At 39.6% G+C, this 21179-nt stretch overlaps 1 protein-coding gene across 1 annotated transcript in view; it reads left to right on the forward strand.

The window, feature by feature from the left end:
- Positions 1–21179, forward strand: part of CDHR3 (cadherin related family member 3) — a 109344-nt gene that overhangs the window by 40645 nt on the left and 47520 nt on the right. The window contains exons 3-6 of the mRNA XM_056569857.1: positions 2002–2189; positions 3736–3904; positions 9242–9333; positions 18784–18878. Coding sequence (XP_056425832.1) covers positions 2002–2189; positions 3736–3904; positions 9242–9333; positions 18784–18878 — 544 coding nt within the window. The remainder of the gene's footprint in view (positions 1–2001; positions 2190–3735; positions 3905–9241; positions 9334–18783; positions 18879–21179) is intronic.

Consider the following 21179-nt stretch of genomic DNA (forward strand, 5'->3'; position numbering starts at 1 on the left):
TCAACTCAGCAAATTGTCCTAACTCAAGAGCTGAACATATCCATGAAACTTAACATTTGGTGCATACAAATTAGCAAATGAACATATTTTATTTGCAAACATAACTTTCAAAAAAAGAAACCTTCCATCAGTCAGGGTCTATTCTTTTTGCTACAAAAGTGAAAGGTAACTCCACCAACTGCTTTGCTTAGATTTGGGCTATGATACTAATGGGAAAATTAAGAAGAAGACGTGCTGGAGACATTGGAAGATCAAAAATGTGTTTCCTGCAGAAACAGCACAGAAACCCTCTGTTTCCTCATCAAACAAACCCCTTGGGATCTCTTTTGAGAAACATTCAAGACTTTTGCATTAATAGAAGCAAAAGTTAATTTTTCCACGGTGGAATATCAAAAGAAATCAGAAAGCAGGTGAATCAGCTCACTCCATGTATTGTCTCAAAGGCTCGGACCAGTGTGAACTCCACCGCAACACATGTAGAACAAAAGAACAGACGTCCAGCCTGACAGCTTGTAGGTGCTACAAAACTGCTACATGAAACAAGGATAGGTACATAGAAGTGACGCGTTTCAGCTCATGTCTTAGGCCTTACTCATACTACCATATAGTAGTATGTACTATATAGTAGTAGTATGAGTAAGGCCTAATAAAGGGGCTGAAACGTGTCACTTCTATGTCCCTATCCTTGTTTCATGTAGCAGTTTTGTAGCACCTACAAGCTGTCAGGCTGGACATCTGTTGTTCTACTAATATCAAAACATGGACCAATAACATTACCATTTATTATAACACTCCCTAAAGGAGTGTTATCCAGGGAAAAAAGAAAAAGAGCAGAGTTGGAGAAAGAGAGAAAAGAAGAAAAAAAGAGAAAGAAGAAAGAAAGAACAAAGAGAGGGATGAAAAGAAGAAAAACACCCATTATGACATATACAATATAAAACAATAAGGAATAAATCCAGGCCAGGCGATCTATACACCAATAAAGATTACCCAAAACTAAAACTAACACTAGGGATGTGCTATGGTGAGAAAGAAAGAAAAGAATGCAAAAACACAAGCTTTAAAGGGGTACTCCGGTGGAAAACTTTTTTTTTTTTTTTTTTTTATCAACTGGTGCCAGAAAGTTAAACAGATTTGTTAAACAGATTTTAAGAACTGTCCAGAGCAGGAGAAGATCCTATATGTGAGTGCCATTTGAATTTCTTCTCTTCTGGATTAAGAAAACCGCCCCGCACAGGGCTTTACGCTATAGCGTAAAATGTAAAAGTCCAAGATAATGAGGTAATATTAGGTTGTAATGGCGGTTGCAAAATGACATTCACTTGTAATATAACTCACTATTGCATGCATTTGCAGAACACACGCAAGTGGTAACACACATAAAACCTTACTGAATTAAAACATAAGACAGAATCCCCCCCCCCCCCCCCCAAATGTTTCATCATACAACAGGTGGCAGCATCAGGGGAAATTACACTACAAGCCACCGGAACTATGGTTTTATAACCTTTGTTGATGACATCACCAGTTGTGCGATTTAGCCTCAACCAACCTGCATCAAAAGAAAATGTTTGCAACTGCATTACCCAGCAGAAGGCACAATACACAGCTAAAATTGCCAATGATATAAACAGGAGAAAGAATGACACTACAATGACTATTAGTAATTAATGTTAATGGACGTGTGGTTTTGCAGATAAAACTGGTGTTTATCAGCAAAATTATACATCTGTTGGCATACAGCTTAAAAACTAGATCATAACCCTACAGTTTTCGGCCACATGCGGCTGCTGCTCTGTGTGTTATTACCTGTAGATGCAGAATATATTGTTTAATTACTATTGGGCAGTGGGGAACACTATTGGACATGTGGGGAGATTTATCAAAACAGGCCTCAATGCATGTATGTATACGCTCATTCCTCTCTAACACAAAAATATGTTTATTATTGTTTGTATTTTTATACTGCAACTTATAGTCTTTTATTTTTTATTTTTTAAGGAGAAGGCACCTTACTGTTCATTGGACTGCCTAATATGACTACATTAGCAGAAAACTCACCAGCAGGAACAGTGGTCTACACATTCTCGGTGAACATAACGTCCTCCTTCTTACTAACTCCCAGAATAATAAACAGCAATCCACTTAGTAGTGCCTTCCGAATTGATACAAGCCCTCCAAACTATTTGGTAAGAATTATTTCAAAATGTACATTATCTCTTTAAAGTTACAGTTGCTGGCCACAATTTTATACAACTTAATGTATTTATTTATTTATACAACTTAATGTATCGGATTAGTTGTTATGGGCAAATCAAACAGTTTTAGGGATAGACAGTTTTTATAAACGAAGTCCAATGTCTTGTTTTGGACTGCACCCATAGCTTTATAATTAAAATTATTACTATTATTATAATTTTTAGATCAATTAAATAATTACTACTTAATTAATTTTATTAGTTGATATTTAATGATAGTGAATTAAACATTTTTCAGACAGATAACAGGCTGTCATCACCTGATATTAATTTTGTCCTATAGTTACTAGCCTATAAAAAAAATCTTTCCAGAAAAGAACATTCCTAGATTGTTTTTGTCCCTTTCCCAATGTCATTGATCATTTACGGTTGGTGTGAATAACTGTAATGTTTAACATGAACTAAGATGTGTATGGCTGCCTCAGCGAAACGGCCGTTCACCAGACAATCCTTTTATTGCTAAAAATGAGAATTCCTAAACAAATAGTCCAATGATGACCACAATAGCCAAACTTGAAAATAAATAAATAAAGGGCATTACTTCTCCAGGAGGAGAGTAGCCTCAATATTATTAACTTAGTGAATGGTGAACGTGAACTCACCTTCACACATATGTAACAAGCTGAGGATCACCACCAGCTCAGCATCATTCAATGAGGAGAGTCTTCCTTCCTTCATTCATGCATTCATTCATTGGATGATGATGAGCTGGAGGGAGACTCAACTTGTTACAAATGTGTAAAAGCAGCCGCCCCCTTATTGGAAAGACATATCTGCACTGTCATTAGATGATGTTGAGGGTGGAGGGGGTAAGGCTGCCCCTTGACAGAGAAGTACTGCCCTACACTCATCAGACATGTCATTAGTATCAGTGCCACCCCAACCCCACCACCCCGGGGAGGGGGTTGCCTGAAATTGATGGAAGATTAAAAATAAATAAATAAATAATAATCCTGTCCTTAACTGTCGCCCCCAGATAAATTCCCACCCTAAGTGTAGGTCTTGCTAGTTAAAGATACAGGTCTGCTTTAAGCTATAAATATATTGTATACAGCTCAAAACCGATAGTAACAAAAAAGCAGTATGCAAAGAGCCCCTTTTATCTTTATCTTCTCTCACCTCAAAGACTTCAATGGCCTGTTTTTTTTTTTTTTTTCTTGAGTTGCTCAGCAGGAAACATACACGAAATAAAGTTATTTTTGTTAAGGTTTTCTAGCTAACTTTTGTACATTATGCTGCTTGGTGACCTATTATACCAGTCAAAACCAGCCAATAATGTTCCATGTCTCTTTTACATTTAAAGGTGGTCTCGAGTTTTGTCATTGTTTTTGTGACTTCCATAGAGTTTGTACAGAGCATCTATATACTGTACAGGCTTGACCACCACTCTTAACATATGTATCAACATTTTCTTGGTTACGGTATATGTGTTCATGTAATAGCAGTATTGAATGTTTACATGATATACTTGTTACAGGTGGTAACCACAGGCAATCCTATACTTGATTATGAAACAATACCAAGTAGCTTTGATATACAGATTTACATGGAGGATGCAGCAATGGCCACCAAATTGGAAACCTTAACTGTGCAGCTCACTAACGTTAATGAACCACCAGTGTTTCTTGACAACCTAGCAAATCAAGGTGAGCGTTCTTCATATTTTATACATGTATATATTCCTTTAAAATCAATGGTATACTGATTAATAGTGATAAGTTCACATGTAGGCCACAAAAGAATAAATACTCAGCATTACCTGTATATAGATGCACTGTACATAAGCACTATAGTTAATTTATATATTGTACAGATGCTCAGCATCAGGTAGTATTAAAAAAGTAGTAAAATAAAATTGCCAAAATCAGTGGTAGCATGTTGGTTATCTAGCTGCTTAGTATGGACAAATGTGACTTATGACGTACATTTACATAATAATTTTCTATATTTTTATTGACCTTGCTAAAATAAATAATGAAGCAACTTTGCAATAGGTAATCAATGTTAAATAAAATGTCCTATTATTTGATGCCTATAACTCCTATAGAGACCAATGTGCCTCCAGTGTAACAGACTAAAAATAAAACAGCTTATGCTGAAAACAGACAGGGTGTTTTTGTATCACATACTTACAATAAAAAAAAAAAGCCATACTCGCTGTATGTTTTTTTTTTTTTTGGGGGGGGGGGGGGGGGGGGGGGGACATAAATGCTGCAGCCAGATGTTAGCAGGGATTCAATGGGGAAACATAAAATGCTAAACTCACACAGTGTTTTTTTTTGCCTTTTTGTATTGTTTATATGTGTTTCTGTGATGTTTTTAGGCTTATTGGCAATTTTTTTTCTCAAATTGCAGCATGCTTTGGGTGTCATGAATTTCCTCCTTTGAGCAAGCACATGGCGTAATGTGGATGGTATGGTGATTTCAAAAATCACTATTTTTCAACAATAGACCAGAAATAATGATAAAAATTCTATTTACACCACCCACACTTTTACACAACTTAAAAATTGCTGCCACCCATCACTTCCTGCAGACTGGAGGCCACCAATGCAATCTGGATATACTACATATTCAAAAGATAGTCTACTATCTCCAGTAGTTTAAAAATTATTATTATTCCAAATCTTTTCTCCTCCTTCCCACCTGCAAATCTTTTATTATAATATTGGATAATGTATGTCTGTACCAGAGAAAGGCAGAACTTAATAAAGGGATATTTATTATAAACAACCAATAACAAATAATAAACAGTGTAACACTCATGGTTAGAAGACAGGAACACTGGAGGTAGTGGATTCGCTGGACCTGTGTGGCAGATGGCGCGGGCCGTACAAGGGAGTGGAGTCTACCCCTGGAACGACTCGACCACACAGGCGACTGAGGAGATTCGAGGCACAGGAGGGATACAGCAACTCGTAGTCAGGATAGCAGAAGGTCAGGGCCGGCAGCACAGGTGCGTAGTCAGGAAAGTAGCAGGAGGTTAGTAGGCAGGCGGCACAGGAGCTAGGTCAGGTCACAAAACAAGGGGTCAGAAACACGGCAAGACTCAGTAACACTTTCTCAATGACACAAGGCAACAAAGACACATAGATCTGGCAGGAATGTGTGGGAGGAGCAGGAATTTATGAGTATGAGGCACAGGTTTATGAGAGTGAGGCACAGGTGTTAGACTTGATTATGAGCGTACTGGCCCTTTAAATCTTAGAGCTCCGGAGCACACCCAAGGAAATGGGGACACGTGCACCGGAGCTGAGACGCAGGGGAGGAGACAGCAGAGGACCGAGGTGAGTGACGGGCTGGGATTCACATGCGGGTGCATCCTGCGATGTGAATCCCAGCCCTGCTGGCTGGAGGAGAGAGCAGGGCAATGTGCTCACGGCCAGGGTGTGCGGCTTGAGCGCAAACCCTAACAAACAGATTATTTACACCAGATAAAATAGAAAACTCAGGGGATAAAACATGAAATAAAAAACACCAATACACTTTATAATAGGTAATATATACTAATGCATACAATCTTTTTTTTTATGACATAATTCATTATTATTATTTTTTTAAACTTACCACAAAAACTGCATCATGGAGGAAAAAAAATAATATTAACAATTTTTTCCTCCATTTGTCCCGATCTTTTTGATTACAAATGTTTGGTAAGATAGCAAGAAATAGGAGGACGTTTCCAAGAGCAGAAGTCATTTCCAAAGTGAAGTTCCAGAATTGATAAACATAAGCATGGTCATACAAACTGTTGGTCAGGGTATACAAAGATAAGACAAGCCAGGGCAGGCAGTAGCTCAGAGTGAGAAAGTCAAAGAACTAAATAACAAACAACATGCACCTTCACAAATGGACAGTAAAAGCAGAACCTTGATGCTTAGACAAAGTGTGACTGAGCATGTTTTTTTAATCAAGGCTAATGAGTTTCAGTTAAAGGGGTTGTCCAGGAATAGAAAAACACAGCTAATTTCTTTCAAAAACAGCTCCAAGTCTGTCTCTAGGTTGGGTGTGGTTTTACAACTTAGCCCCATTCATGTCAATGGAACTGAGCTGCAGAACCACACCCAACCTGGAGACAGGCAGGGAGCAGTTTTTGAAAGAAATTAGCTCTGTTTCTATTCTTGGATAACCACTTTACGAAGTAGCATAACTTCTGCATACTGCTATGGAATGGCTGGTAGTAAACAAAGAGAGGGTCTTTGGAAGCAAAAGTATGCATTTCATGTCCAATTATAGAGTATGACTGCATGATCAGATTGTTTGTAGTCTGTTTCTAAGGAGGTGCCTCCATTTGTATATAAGTTGAATATAAGCTGTACACAATTTAATAGGAGAAATCAGATTTGTCTTTTACAGCCATCAAACTTCTAATTTCATGAGGCCTTTACAGAGGTTGTTCGGGGAGAACAAAATGTTATTTACTTGGTTTTAAAATGTAATATGAGGCCTACTATAGGGTGGGCCATTTATATGGATACACCTTAATAAAATGTGAATGGTTGGTGATATTAAGTTCCTGTTTGTGGCACATTAGTATATGTGAGGGGGGGGGGGGACTTTTCAAGATGGGTGGTGACCATGGCGGCCATTTGGAAGTGTTCTTGGTTTTAATGTAACTTTACTCTTTCATGAGTTATTTACAAGCTTCTGACCACTTATAAAATGTGTTCAATGTGCTGCCCAGTGTGTTGGATTGTCAATACAACCCTCTTCTCCCACTCTTCACACACTGATAGCAACACCGCAGGAGAAATGCTAGCCCAGGCTTCCAGTATCCATAGTTTCAGGTGCTGCAGAATGGGCAAAACAAAAATTGGAACAGGACCCTCAGTTTACGCAGAAGATTTTGTTCAGTGATGAGGCAAACTTTTATGTGAATGGTGAAGTTAACAAACAAAACCACCACTATTGGTCTGACACTAACCCACATTGAATAGATCCAACCAAGACTGTTGGAACACAAAAATTGATGGTATGGTGTGGTAAATGGGGTAGAAAGATAGTGGGGCCATTCTTCATCATTGGAAACCTCAAGGCCACTGGATATGCAAAATTGCTACATGATGATGTGTTTCCCTCTTTATGCACTGAAGCTGGCACGTTCCCTGAGTTTTTCCAGCAAGAACAGTTTCCTGGAAAGTGGATTGGTCGTCGTGGGCCAGTTGAATGGCCCCCAAGGTCTCCCGATTTGACCCCCTTAGACTTTTATCTTTGGGGTCATCTGAAGGCAATTGTCTATGCTTTGAAGATACGAGATGTGCAGCACCTGAAACTATGGATACTGGAAGCCTGTGCTAGCATTTCTCCTGCGGTGTTGGTAGCAGTGTGTGAAGAGTGGGAGAAGAGGGTTGCATTGACAATCCAACACAATGGGCAGCAGATTGAACACATTTTATAAGTGGTCAGAAACTTGTAAATAACTAATGAAAGAATAAAGTTACGTTAAAACCAAGCACATCATTGTTTTTCTTGTGAAATTCCCAATAAGTTTGATGTGTCACATGACCCTCTTCCTATTGAAAAAGCAAAAGTTGGATTCAAAATGTCCGACTTCAAAATGGCCGCCATGGTCACCCATCTTGAAAAGTTACCCCCCTCACATATACTAAGTGCCACAAACAGGAAGTTAATATCACCAGCCATTCCCATTTTATTAAGGTATATCAATATAAATGGCCCACCCTGTATTATTCTGTAATCATAAAACTGCCTTGTTCTCCACCAGTCCCCAGGTCAGTAGTCTCCACTTCTTCAGAGTGCTTCCTCCACACTCTCTTTTTCAATTATGTTATGGAAGTGGACAGCTAATTTAAAAATGAGAAAAGGGACTTGCTTGGCTAGCAAACTGGGTCACACTAAAGTTGTAGCAATATATCTGGTAAATTAAATGGGAACTGTCAGATCCAAAAACTTTTTATATGTTATTACTGATGAAAATTAAAGACCTTTTGTAACATGATTGTCAGCTGCCTAGAGCGTCCTCTTGATGGGGGCGCCACTCTACCTTCCACAAGAAAGCTAGACAGTCAGCATCCAAACTATTCGCTCAACCAACTCAGCCAGAAGCACCACCTTAACCACCTTAACCCTAAGCCGCCCCCCCCCCCCATGTGTGTCACCTTAGTAGTAAGGTTATTACATAAGGTGGGGGTTTGTTACAATGTGTCACCCTAGTAGTAAGGAGATTACATGAGGAGGAGGTTTGTTACAGTGTGTCATCCCAATAGTAAGGAGATTAAATGGGGAGGAGGTTTGTGACAGTGTGTCAACCCAGTTGTAAGGGGATTACATGAGGAGGGGGCTTGTTACAGTGTTTCACCCCAGAAGTAAGGAGATTACATGGGGAGGAGGTGTGTTACAGCGTGTCTCCTCAGTAGTAAGGTGGGGCAGAGTAAAGGGGGTGGCAAAATTAGCTTTTGCCTAGGGAGGCAAAAGTCATTTCACCAGCCCTGATAGTTGTTTAAATGTTTTTTTATATTTAATGGCTCCTGAAAATCCCACCACTAGGGGTCCCCATACCTACTGGGACACTAACCAATCCTGCAGCATCAGGTTTGTCCATGAATCATGGACAGGAGATGACTCATGGACAAGGCTGCATGGGCACACATCAATCACCTCCCACCACGCACGAGGAACACGCCCCCTTTTCCAGAGAGGATTTCTAACACTGTGAGCTAATGAAAAGAGGTATTTTGATAATAAATATAGGTGATAGAGGCATAAAAATTAGATGTACAGTACACGGTCAGGATTAGTTACTGAGTAACATATTTGTGGGATCTGACAGGTACGCTTTAATAAGATGAGCATATACCTTGTCCTATCTGCTTGACACATACATATGCAATTTCATACACTGTACAGAGAAAACACTTTTCTACTACTACTACGCACTACTGCTACATAGTACTGAAAATATCAGAAACTATCCATATTGTTCTTAATGGATTGCTTATTATGACCAATTTTATGTTCTGTAGTTGTGACAATTTACATTGAAGAAGGAGCACCACAAGGGGACATTTATACTATTCTAGCATCTGATCCTGAGGACCCCACAAGTGATTTAAAGGTTGGTTTCCTGAAGCTTATACTGTAGATAACACCTGTATGAACTAATGTAGAAAGCTACACAAAGAAATAATGTTGTTGTGTTAAATGCTGAACATAACATTATTCCAGGGGTTGTCAATTTCTTTTTAAATATTTGGCCAGTGAGGGGAGGATTAAAACAAATAACCCACATTTACCTTTCTTACCTGGACTATACAATATTGTATTTCATTTTGTTAAACAGTTACTGTAATTCAAAGTTATTTGTATGTAACACAACCTAATTGAGCCTCTAGTGTAGGAAGAGTTTTTTTTTGTGTGTGTTTTTTTTACCTTCTTAATCAGCACAGTATTACCTTCTTATTCAGCACAGTATAACCTTCGGCTGGGTTCACATATGTAAGGCATCCGACACAGTTTTCCTCCAGCGTGCACTGGAGAGAAACTGATGCTAGAACTGATCACATTCATTTGAATGGGACGGTTCACAAACATCCAGCGACTCAATTTTGACGCCGAATGGTTGGAGACAACAGAGGGCATCGGACAGGAGAACACAGCTTGCTGCGTGCCCCTGTAGGTTGCCAAGAAACAATGGATGCCGGATGCCACACAACTGATGACAAGTTGTCATCAGTTGTGGCATCAGTTGCCTTGAGATTTAGGTTGAGTTCACCTATGCCGGATGCCAGGCATATGTGAAAGCAGCCTTCTTCAGCAGGTGTTGACTCAGGAAACTCCCACCTAGCTCGGTACACATTGAGCACACTTTAAGTGATACACTCACAAAGGGAAGTATTTTGAACAATGAACAAATTAAATGTTTGGAGGGAAAGACAATAATATATTGGTCTGGGTGACAAAAGGGCGCCACAGCGGGTCGGGCCCGGCCTCTAACAACGGCCGGGACCCATAGCTAATAGCGCGCGGTATTGATTGCGATGCCGCACGCTTTTAACCCTTTAGACGCGGCGTTCAAAGTTGAACGCCGCCTCTGAAGTGAAACCATGCTGGTTAGCTCAGGGAGCTGTTCGGGATCGCCGCGGCGAAATCGCGGCATCCTGAACAGCTTACAAGACAGCTAGAGGATCTCCACCTGCCTCCTCACTGTCCGATCGCCAAATGACTGCTCAGTGCCTGAGATCCAGGCATGAGCAGTCAAGCGGCAGAATCATCGATCAGTGGTTTCTTATGAGAAACCACTGATCAATGTAAAAGATCAGTGTGTGCAATGTTATAGGTCCCTATGGGAGCTATAACACTGCAAAAAAAAAAGTGAAAAAAAAAAAGTGAATAAAGATCATTTAACACCTCCCCTATTAAAAGTTTGAATCACCACCCTTTTCCCATGAAAAAAAAACAGTGTAAATAAAAATAAACATATGTGGTATCGACGCGTGCGGAAATATCTGTTAATTAAACCACATGCGCAAAAAAAGTCCAAAATAGTGCATTTTTGGTCACTTTTTAGATCAATAAGTCCTATCAATGCAAAAATGATGTCGCTAAAAACTTCAGATCAAAAAATGAGCCCTCATACCGCCCCATACGCAGAAAAATTTAAAAAGTTATAGGGGTCACAATATGACAATTTTAAACGTATAAATTTTCCTGCATGTAGTTATGATTTTTTCCAGAGGTACGACAAAATTAAACCTATATAAGTAGGGTATCATTTTAATCGTATGGACCTACAAAATAAAGATAAGGCATCATTTTTACCAAAAAATGTACTGTGTAGTAACGGAAGCCCCCAAATATACAAAATGGCATTTTTTTTTTTCAATTTTGTCTCACAATTATTTTTTTTTCCGTTTTGCCGTAGATTTTTTGGGTAAAATGACTGACGTCATTACAAAGTAGAATTGGTGGCGCAAAAAATAAGCCCTCATATGGATTTTTAGGTGTAAAATTTAAAGAGTTATGATTTTTTAAAGGTAAGGAGGAAAAAACGAAAATGCAAAAACGGAAAAACCCCGGGTTCTTAAGGGGTTAAGAGTTTGGACATTTACACATACAGCGATACAACATGTGTTTACCTTATTATTTATTTTACACTTTTTTTGGAAAATGGGAAAAAGGAGGATTTTAATTTTTATTGAGGTAGTGGCTTCTCCACATTTAAAAATAAATACCCATATGGGAATATCTATAGCAATCATTAGATTGCTATTACTGATCAGTTCTCTGCATAGGCTTCTCTGGTCTTTTAGATCTACTTCTCTGTTCTGCTAGAAGGCAGACAAGAGGAGGAGATCGACGGAGTTACTGGGAGGCAGGTAAGAGGAACTTTGGCATCCATTATAACTCATCGAACCCCTGCGATTATGTCACTGTCCAACCACAGCTTAACCAGCCAGGATACCCACACTTTTTTACGTTATGCGCTCCGGCCGCACACGCTGGCCACGAGCGCATGGTTCTATTACTTGCTGCTGCCGGTGGGATGTGCCCACGTGCGAGCCCCAGTTCGTCACTCACCTGGTGCTTCTCCTGCCCCCACCTCTGCCTCTCTGCTTCGGCGCACGTGTCCCTGTGCCTTAGGACGCATGTGTGCCAGAGCTTTAAGATTTAAAAAGCCAGTGTGCTCATTAGTGTAATTCAACTTCAAAAGGTATGAAGAAAAAATGGAGCACATACCATGTTTAAGATGCCTTCATTTTCTTTATTGATTCATTTTGGGGTAAGCGGTAAGAGGGTTGGGAGGGTGGGCGGTTGCTTCGGGGGAACCTCGGGCAACGGTCCGTATCAAGCTTGACCGCACTTCATCAGTCTGTGCATACAGGTGCTCAAAACTTGGTAGTTGATCACGGCAGGAAATCTATTTGTCTGGTGGTGCCAGTGTATACACCTTGCTACATTGTCATTAGTGTAATTCACCTGTGGCTCTTTGATAATTTCCTCCACCCTCCTCACTTCCCTGCCGGATCTTTGTTGCTTGAGCCTGAGAGAAAGCATTCCTGTTATTGCTTGCCATGTATATGATTCTTTGCTCCGTGAACTGACCTTGCTCCTTGCCGCCTGCCTACTGACCTTTTGCTATGTTCCTGACTACGCTACTGTGCCGCCTGCCCTGACCTTCTGCTATCCTGACAACGAGCTGTCTTATCCCTCCTGTGCCTCGCATCTCCTCAGCCGCCTGTGTGGTCGAGCCATGCCCGGGGTAGCAACCTGGTTGCTGCCTGCCTCAGCAAGTCCACCCCGCTTTGCGACGAGCTCTGGTGAAAACCAGCGGCACCTTAGACTCCGCTCCCTGGTACAGTCCGAGTCATCTGCCACACAGGTCTAGCGGATCCACATTCACCGGGGTTCCTGTCTTCTGAAATGTGAGTGTTACACACTTCTGACCTGGCTTTATTTAGGCTCCCAACATGGAGCAGCAGCAATTAGAAGGAATTTCACAGGGGGAGTGGGAGGCAATGATATGGATTTTATCAGTGACCTAGTAACTATCTGACCCCCGTCCTAATTCGTTATTTCTTTATCAGAGTGCATGCACATAAGTAAATCACACAGATGCATTGTGAGTGGTAACATACTTCTAACTGTTTATTTGGCATACATCCATTTATATAGACATTGCAATTAGCATAAGTTCCTGCCCTCACTAGGGAGTGTGTATAGCCTTGGCATACCACATAACATAAGCTCTTTCTGTCAGATTTTTTGGAAAGGCTTTTAGGCATTGGATAGAACAGGAAATTCCTTACACTGTGGATGGGGGGAAAACAAGGAGCAGAGCAGTGTAGGGGACGGGCCTTGTCAAATAGTCCCTTTATATTGTGTGTGTATATATATATATATATATATATATATATATTTTTTTTTTTATACATCCATCACAATCCCCCTTAAAATGACTATTTTACCTTTCCCTAATTTTTATCATCCTACCTCATCTGCCCCAATGTGTTTTCTCAAACGCTTCACTGCACTTTAGATGACGCATGGCTTGTCCATGGACCCCCTTAGCCTCAAACTTTACACACATGGAGTCAGATGCTGTTTCTATGGTTTACTGGTTTTATAGATGGTATTGAGGCTCTGTAATGGGGTATAGGCTTCATCAGTAGTCTCAAAGTCCAAATTTGATGTGCATTCCCTAGTCCAATTCCCTTGTAATCGGGTTCTGAGCTTCTTATCTTTCAGTATCCCATACCTCATGGTAGTTAACATATACTCATCCCACTGGCTAGGCCTATCCATTCTATATATTCACAAAGTATTCCTTTTCCTTATAACATTATCACCCACTAAGATGCTTATTCCATCCCGCTATTTGTACAGGACACTAATGTTCACCCACTGATTCTCCTGTTACAATGTCACATCCTAACAATCCGGTGCATACTCATCTAGCTTCATCTCTACAGCGGTTAGATACATCTTTTCGGGATCATCATATCTAGACGTCTCTTTCCTCACTTGTTTCCTGACACACAATCATGGGTTTAAGGAAATGGCTAACAATTACAGAACCTGAATCTCAGGAATTTCATATCACCACACCCATTATACAAGGCTCCTAGTTGTATTCTTTACTGTATCTATGGTTAGGGAGTCAGTACAGTCAGACAAGGACATACTCCTATTGATCCACCTTAGGCAGTTAAATGAAGTCTACTCATAGTCTCTGAAACAGGTGAGATGATTATGGAATGTGTTGGTACCTTTAATGTTTTACTTAGGTCATAACAGATGCAAATAATGAAGTCTGTAGAAAACTTCTTTCTGCATTGTTGAATACTGAGGCCACCCAGTGTACGGACATTACTACACACATAGCACCCTTCTGCTTAATGTATGGGGCCATATATGTTACCATGGGGTACAAGACTGTTGGCACACACAGTTTCTTACCAACTCTCCAGATGCCGTCTTTGCCCTGTACCACCTCTTTCTCCTTCCATTGGTCTCTCTCAGCATGCATTGCTGGTTCCTGCAAGAGACCTAACCAGACAGATCCACACTTCCCATCCACCTGTACACTCTGTACCATAATTGTTGTAGGACAGGAGCACAGCAGTCTTGGCAGCCTTCTCCACCATCCAGTCCCCTTGGCTTCTGGGGTTGTCTCCTTCTGGGTCTGAATTTTCATGATGGCCACCTTCACTGATAGCTCTAGCAGTTTGAAGACATAAACTACAAACTACAGATTCTACATTTGATTATTTTGCCAAAGTAATCAAGAAAACCTTTACTCCAATGGGCCCATACTTGTGGGCAGTAATATAAAAGTGTACCTGTACTTATTATGTCTTACCTTTAGATATCTTACACATCTCAGTGAATATCTTCAACTCTACTTTCTGAACCAACAGCTCAGATAGAGTGGTTTATTAACCATAGATTCTCTGATATCCTATCATAGCTCTTGAATTTTTAACCTCAAAAATTCAAGACAATCAATCATAATCTGAGAGTAACAAAGCTACCAAAGAACGGTCTTTTTTTTCAGCATCTTCATATTACACTAAATTATCATTATAAAGTTATCCACTCACAATTGATGTTATTCAAATAAATGCAATGTATAGGTATATCACATTGGGTATACATGTACTATGAACATACTCAATTTCAAACAGTAGATATATATATCCTTCTAGTCTAATGTGACTTTGTGTTTCAGGAGAGGAGGCTGTCATTCTCCCTATAAGCCCCACCTTTCTCCTCCCACTCCTCGACGTCTCTGGTCACCACCCCTTTGAGTCTGGGTTTTTGCTCTCCCTCAGTTTTAATCAGTCATCAATAATGCTTGAATGTCAAGTAACTGACTGGATTCCTGTGTCTCTTTACAAGAAGACATATAATACACACATGACATGTAACAATACCGACATGTACAAATACTCAACGTACAACACATAGGGCCCAACACACAATCTCACAAAAAAATGTAAAATAATAAAAAATATACAGAGCTCTTTCACGTTCAACAATTGGAAAAATCACCTTCAATGCGCATTGTTTATAATAAAATATTCATTAGCTGACTTTAAATGCTTAGGTAATACTTATCAATTAAATAGTGATCACTTTTTTATATGTTTTATTTTATTTTTCTTGGCCAAACTTCTTCTCTTGTTACTCCTATAATATAATTAGACAATTCATCGCATTTCCTGATACACTTTATTTTTGGCATCCATCCTGCGCAACTGTGAAAACAAAACTTATTAGGAAATTAATGAACTATCATCAAATAGGTTCAATTAATACCACATGGATTTTCTTTTGTTCTTTACAAATCTAAAAATGATCCATTACAACACAAGCAACTCACATAAACAGCTTCAACCATGTTTTACTCAGCTCTCCTAGAGACCTACCATGCCCTCTGCATTCCATATCACTAAGCATTCCTCATCATCTTCACTTTTGCCCCACCATTGGAAAAAAACAACTATCTCCATTCATGGAACCTCATACATCTGAAAGTTACTATCCACACCCTGAAACAAAGGCTCTCTATTTGACATCCCATCAACAGGCTACCAAAAAAGTACGTCTGTACATCAGTGTTAATTTCATTGCCTAATTATTTTGATTATAATTTTAGCCAACAACATCTCCCTTGACTTTTGACTTAACTATAACAATTCAGATGACTACAATATAACTAAATCAAATCATAATTTGCTCTCAAGCATAACACTGCTGTATATGAATACTGTATATCACACTGTTGTATAGGAATACTGTTCATCAACCATCAGTATATTTTAAACTTTCAACTGCCTTAATATCCATAGTCCATTCTTCACTCACCACATGCTTTTCCATCAAAACCTTGAGTCTCCATTTTGTTTCTCTAGTATTCATAAAAACCTTGAGTCTCCATTTTGTTTCTCTGGTATCCTAATCACTCCTCCTTTTTCTCTACCTAACCCTATTCCGCTGCTAACAACAATCTGCTCCTCTTTTATTTGTCTTATCACTTGTATCATTATTATATATTAAATTATATCATTAACTTTTGGACTAACTCGTCAGCTTTCTCGACAACACAATCCATACAGTTATTTGTTTACTCAACCTACTATATCAAAAACCACTAAGGAACATTCTTTGTGAGATAATTGGGCAGTCCTACTCAGCAACTTAGTTTATAACACAGACACAGTTTTGACATTTCTGAGGGTACTACAGTGGGGATCAAAAGTTTGGGCACCCCAGGTAAAAATTTGTATTAATGTGCATAAAGAATCCAAGGAAAGATGGAAGAATCTCCAAAAGGCATCAAATTACAGATTAGACATTCTTATAATATGTCAACAAAAGTTAGATTTTATTTCCATCATTTACACTTTCAAGATAACAGAAAACTAAAAAATGGCATCTGCAAAAGTTTGGGCACCCTGCAGAGTTAAATCTTGTACTGCCCCCTTTGGCAAATATCACAGCTTGTAAACGCTTTTTGTAGCCAGCCAAGAGTCTTTCAATTCTTTTTTGAGGTATCTTTGCCCATTCTTCCTTGCAAAAGTCTTCCAGTTCTTTGAGATTTCTGGACTGTCTGTCACACACTGCTCTTTTAAGGTCTATCCATAGAGTTTCCATTATGTTGAGGTCAGGAGATTGGGAGATTGTGAAGGCCATGGCAAAACCTTCAGTTTACGGCTCTTGATGTAATCCCCCCGTGGATTTCGAGGTGTGTTTAGGATCATTATCCATTTGTAGAAGCCATCCTCTCTTTAACTTCAGCTTTTTGACAGATGGCATCAAGTTAGCATCCAAAATTTGCTGACATTTTATTGAATCCATTTTTCCTTCTACTCGTGAGATGTTCCCTGTGCCACTGGCTGCAATACAACCCCAAAGCATGATTGATCCACCCCCATGCTTAACAGTTGGACAGAGGTTCGTTTCATTAAATTCTGTTCCCCTTCTTCTCCAAATGTACCTTTGCTCATTCCGGCCAAAAAGTTCAATTTTAACCTCATCGGTCCACAGACCTTGTTTCCAAAATGCATCAGGCTTGTCTATATGTTCATTTGCAAAGTTCAAATGCTGATTTTTGTGGTGAGGACGTAGCAGAGGTTTTCTTCTGATGACTCTTCCATGAAGACCATATTTGTACAAGTATCTCTTTATAGTGGAATAGTGTACCACAACTCCAGTGTCTGCCAGATCTTTCTGGAGGGATTGTGCAGTCAAACCTGCAAGGTGTTCTGTCTGATATTTTTCTAGGTCTTCCAGATCTTTCTTTAACTTCCACCGTTCCTGATGACTGCCATTTCTTAATTACACTCCAAACAGAGGATATTGACATCTGAAAACGTTTTGCTATCTTCTTATAGCCTTCTCCAGCTTTGTGAGCGTCAACTATTTTCAGTTTCAGATTTCTAGACAACTGCTTAGAAGAACCCATGGTGCTGATTGTTGTGGCAAGGTCAGATGAGTCTAATGCTTTTAGGCGTTGGCTAGAACACAAAATTCCTTACACGGTGGATGGGGGGGGGGGGGGGGGGAAACAAGGAGCAGCGCAGCGTGGGGGATGGACCTTGTCAAATAGTACTTTTATATTGTATATATATATATATATAAAACCAAAAAGAAAATGCAGCACTACTTATCCATTGAAGGTAAGGCTGGTGCCAGCGCTCAAAGAGACTTGATCAAAGTCCATCCATGTACAAAAACCAGAACAGGGTACAGCACTCCAAAAACAACTGTGATTTATTTTCTCATGTAGGCATTACAACGTTTCAACTCCTCCTGGAGCCATTTTCAAGCATGCATGCTTGAAAATGGCCCCAGGAGGAGTTGAAATGTTGTAATGCCTACATGAGAAAATAAATCACAGTTGTTTTTGGAGTGCTGTGCCCTGTTCTGGTTTATATATATATATATATGTGTGTATATATATATATATATATATATATATATATAAATACATCCATCACAGCAGGATCCTCTTTAATGGCCATACAGGAGCTGGAAAGTTGTGCCTTGGCTCAATCCTTCCTTTCTCAGTTGCCAGGTTCTTGTAAGTTACCTCTGATACAGATTCTGCAATGGCCAGCACCAGTAGAGCTTACCACCTTGCATTATCTTGCTCTAGCTGTTTTTTTCCCTTCAAATATTCCCCATGAAGTACCCCCTTCCTTCCCTCTCACAGGGCTGCATCACTATCTTCTTGCCCCAGCTCAGGCTAAGTTCACATTGGCGTCTTCATCAGTCCTGTTCAGAGTATGTTTTTTTTCCTGCACAAAACGGACCCTGAAACGGGTCAGAGTACAACGGGCACTGCTGGATCCCGACGTACCCCTTTCACTTGAATAGGGTCTGTGGGGAATCTGGTACTTTACTGGAGTTTAGTGGCAAAAAAATTGTGTATGCACTCTTTTTTAGAAACTGTGCCTGCTGCTGTCCAAAAATCCCTTCCACATGGTTCATGTAAATAATGTTATTTGATTTTGTAAAGCATAATATAACAAGTATGACAATGACAACTTATATTTTGCAGTTCGCTCTGACACCAACTTTAGCTCCATTTAAAGTCTCTACAACTGGTGTAATACAGTCTACAAAAATATTTGATTATGAGACTGATCCACACAGGTAAACAATTTTTTTTAATTAAGGCACTACATAAGAACACTAGAATTTAGAATTGAACTCTTCCTAGAGAAGGGATTGATAACTTGCCACCACTGTATACTATGTTAATACAACATTAAATCCTAGTCACTGAATGCATGTCTCATACTGTTCAAGTTTTAAGTGTTCAAAACAGGTTTAATACTTTAACACTTACTTAACAAATGTAACAAATCTTTTTATATGAAAAAAATTGAGAAATTTCCATTTGAGCTTAATGAAGATACAGATCATGCAGTAAAATATTTTTCCAACTGCGGATCTTATGTCATGTTGCATTAACTGCCTTTGTAGAGAGCAAAGGAGCTCCAAAGGGTAATATTGGGGTCTTAATAGCTAAAATGATGGCAAGAGGGTCTTATACCTGCCCCTGTGCCATCCAGTCAGTGATCCAATTATACAGGCAGCCTTAGCAGTCTGTATAGGTGGAACGCTAATAACAATGATCAATGCAATGCCTATAGCATAGCATTTAACAGTGTATGTAATCAAAAGACTGCATGAAATAATCACTTAGGGGGACTAAAAATAGCGCAAAAAATGTATACACTTGAATAAGCCCCTTTCAAAGTAAAAGTTTAAATCACGACCCTTTTCCAATTCTTCAAATAAAATAATGTAAAGTTATATATTTTTTATTAAAATAAAATAAAACCTACATATCATTGCATTTGTTTTACCCTTCAGAATAAAGATAACTAATCATTTAAACCTTAAAGGAGAACTCCGGAATATAAAAATTGTGGCCCATACTGCTGGCAGTAAAAAAATAAAGATGCACATACCTTCCACCTTCCTCCGCTCCCCCGGAGCCTCCGATAACCGACTCCGGTCTCCGCCGCGATCCACTTCCTGGTTGCCAGTGGTCGGATGAGTCATACTGCACTCAGCCAATCACCAGCTGCAACAAAGTCAGATTCGGCCGGCGATAGGCAGAGCGGCAGTGTGAAAATGCTTCAGGACACAAAATTCTTCACTACATCGGCACCTGCGGCCGGGGCCGGAAACGTCACACTGCCACTCAGCCTATCGTCGGACGAGTCGGGACTTCACTGCGGCCGGTGATTGGCTGAGCACAGTATGACTCATCCGACCACCGGCAACCAGGAAGTGGATCGCGGCGGAGACCGGAGACGGTTACCGGAGGCCCCGGGGGAGCGGAGGACGGTATGTACATCTTTATTTTTTTACTGCCGGCACTATGGGGGACAATTTTTATGTTCTGGAGTTCTCCTTTAAAGAGCACTGCATTACCCCCCCCCCCCCCCTAAAAAAAATGTTTTTAGCAATATTGCTTTTTTCAATTCAATTTTGCCTCACTAATAATTTATTTGGAGCCTCACCGTAGATTTTGTTGTAAAATGAATGATGTCATTACAAAGTACAATTGATCTCACATAAACCAAGTACTAAAGTGGCCCTGTAAGTAAAAAATAGAAAGAGTTATGGATATTAACTGAGGAAGAAAAAAAAATTGCTAAATGAAAATTGGCTGTGTCCATAAGGTCAAAACAAGGCTGATATTCAACTGCATATGTGTTACTTCTATGTTGGAGAAATCTATCTCAAACTACAAGTAACATTACAGTCCCTGTAACTCAAAAATATTGAATAAAAACTACTGTCCTAAGGAAATGAACTCTGGAGACCACGAAGCACAGAGGCACAGGGAATATTCAAAATCGTACACCGGTTTGCATAAATAAGTGAAAAGCTGCAATCTAAAGCCAGTTTGACACAGACATACTATGAGCAAATTTTTGTACATTTAAGGGTTTGTTCACCTAGCATATTTTTCTGCAGTATATACTCTAGTAACTACAAGGGTAGTCTCAGATTTATGCCTCATATTTTGACCTTTGGACCACATTTTTTATGTAGATTTCAGTGGGGCCAATCTGTGTCCTACATTTCTGATGCTGACGCCTGAGCAATATGCTTGGACTAGATGATCACTTATGCTGGTCTATTAAAAAAAAAGAAAAGTACAGTAAAAATACATGCTAAAAAAACTAATTGGGAACATAGTCTATTACTGTCAAAGATAATGTACTTGTAAATTTGGTCTAAAGCTGAAAGCTGAATATGAAGAAATAGCTATAGCCCTCTGAGTCATTGAGGTGGTCCACCCGCTAACCTAATTTATAGATATCTTCTTCTTATATCAACTGCCCTGATTACTTGGAGCCTGCTACCTTGCAGGTTTTATAACTGCAGAAGCATTTCAGAGTGAATAATACACCTTTGTACTAATGGAGCCTG

The sequence above is a fragment of the Hyla sarda genome, chromosome 4 (genome assembly GCF_029499605.1).
Source record: "Hyla sarda isolate aHylSar1 chromosome 4, aHylSar1.hap1, whole genome shotgun sequence".
In the NCBI taxonomy this organism is placed as follows: domain Eukaryota; kingdom Metazoa; phylum Chordata; class Amphibia; order Anura; family Hylidae; genus Hyla; species Hyla sarda.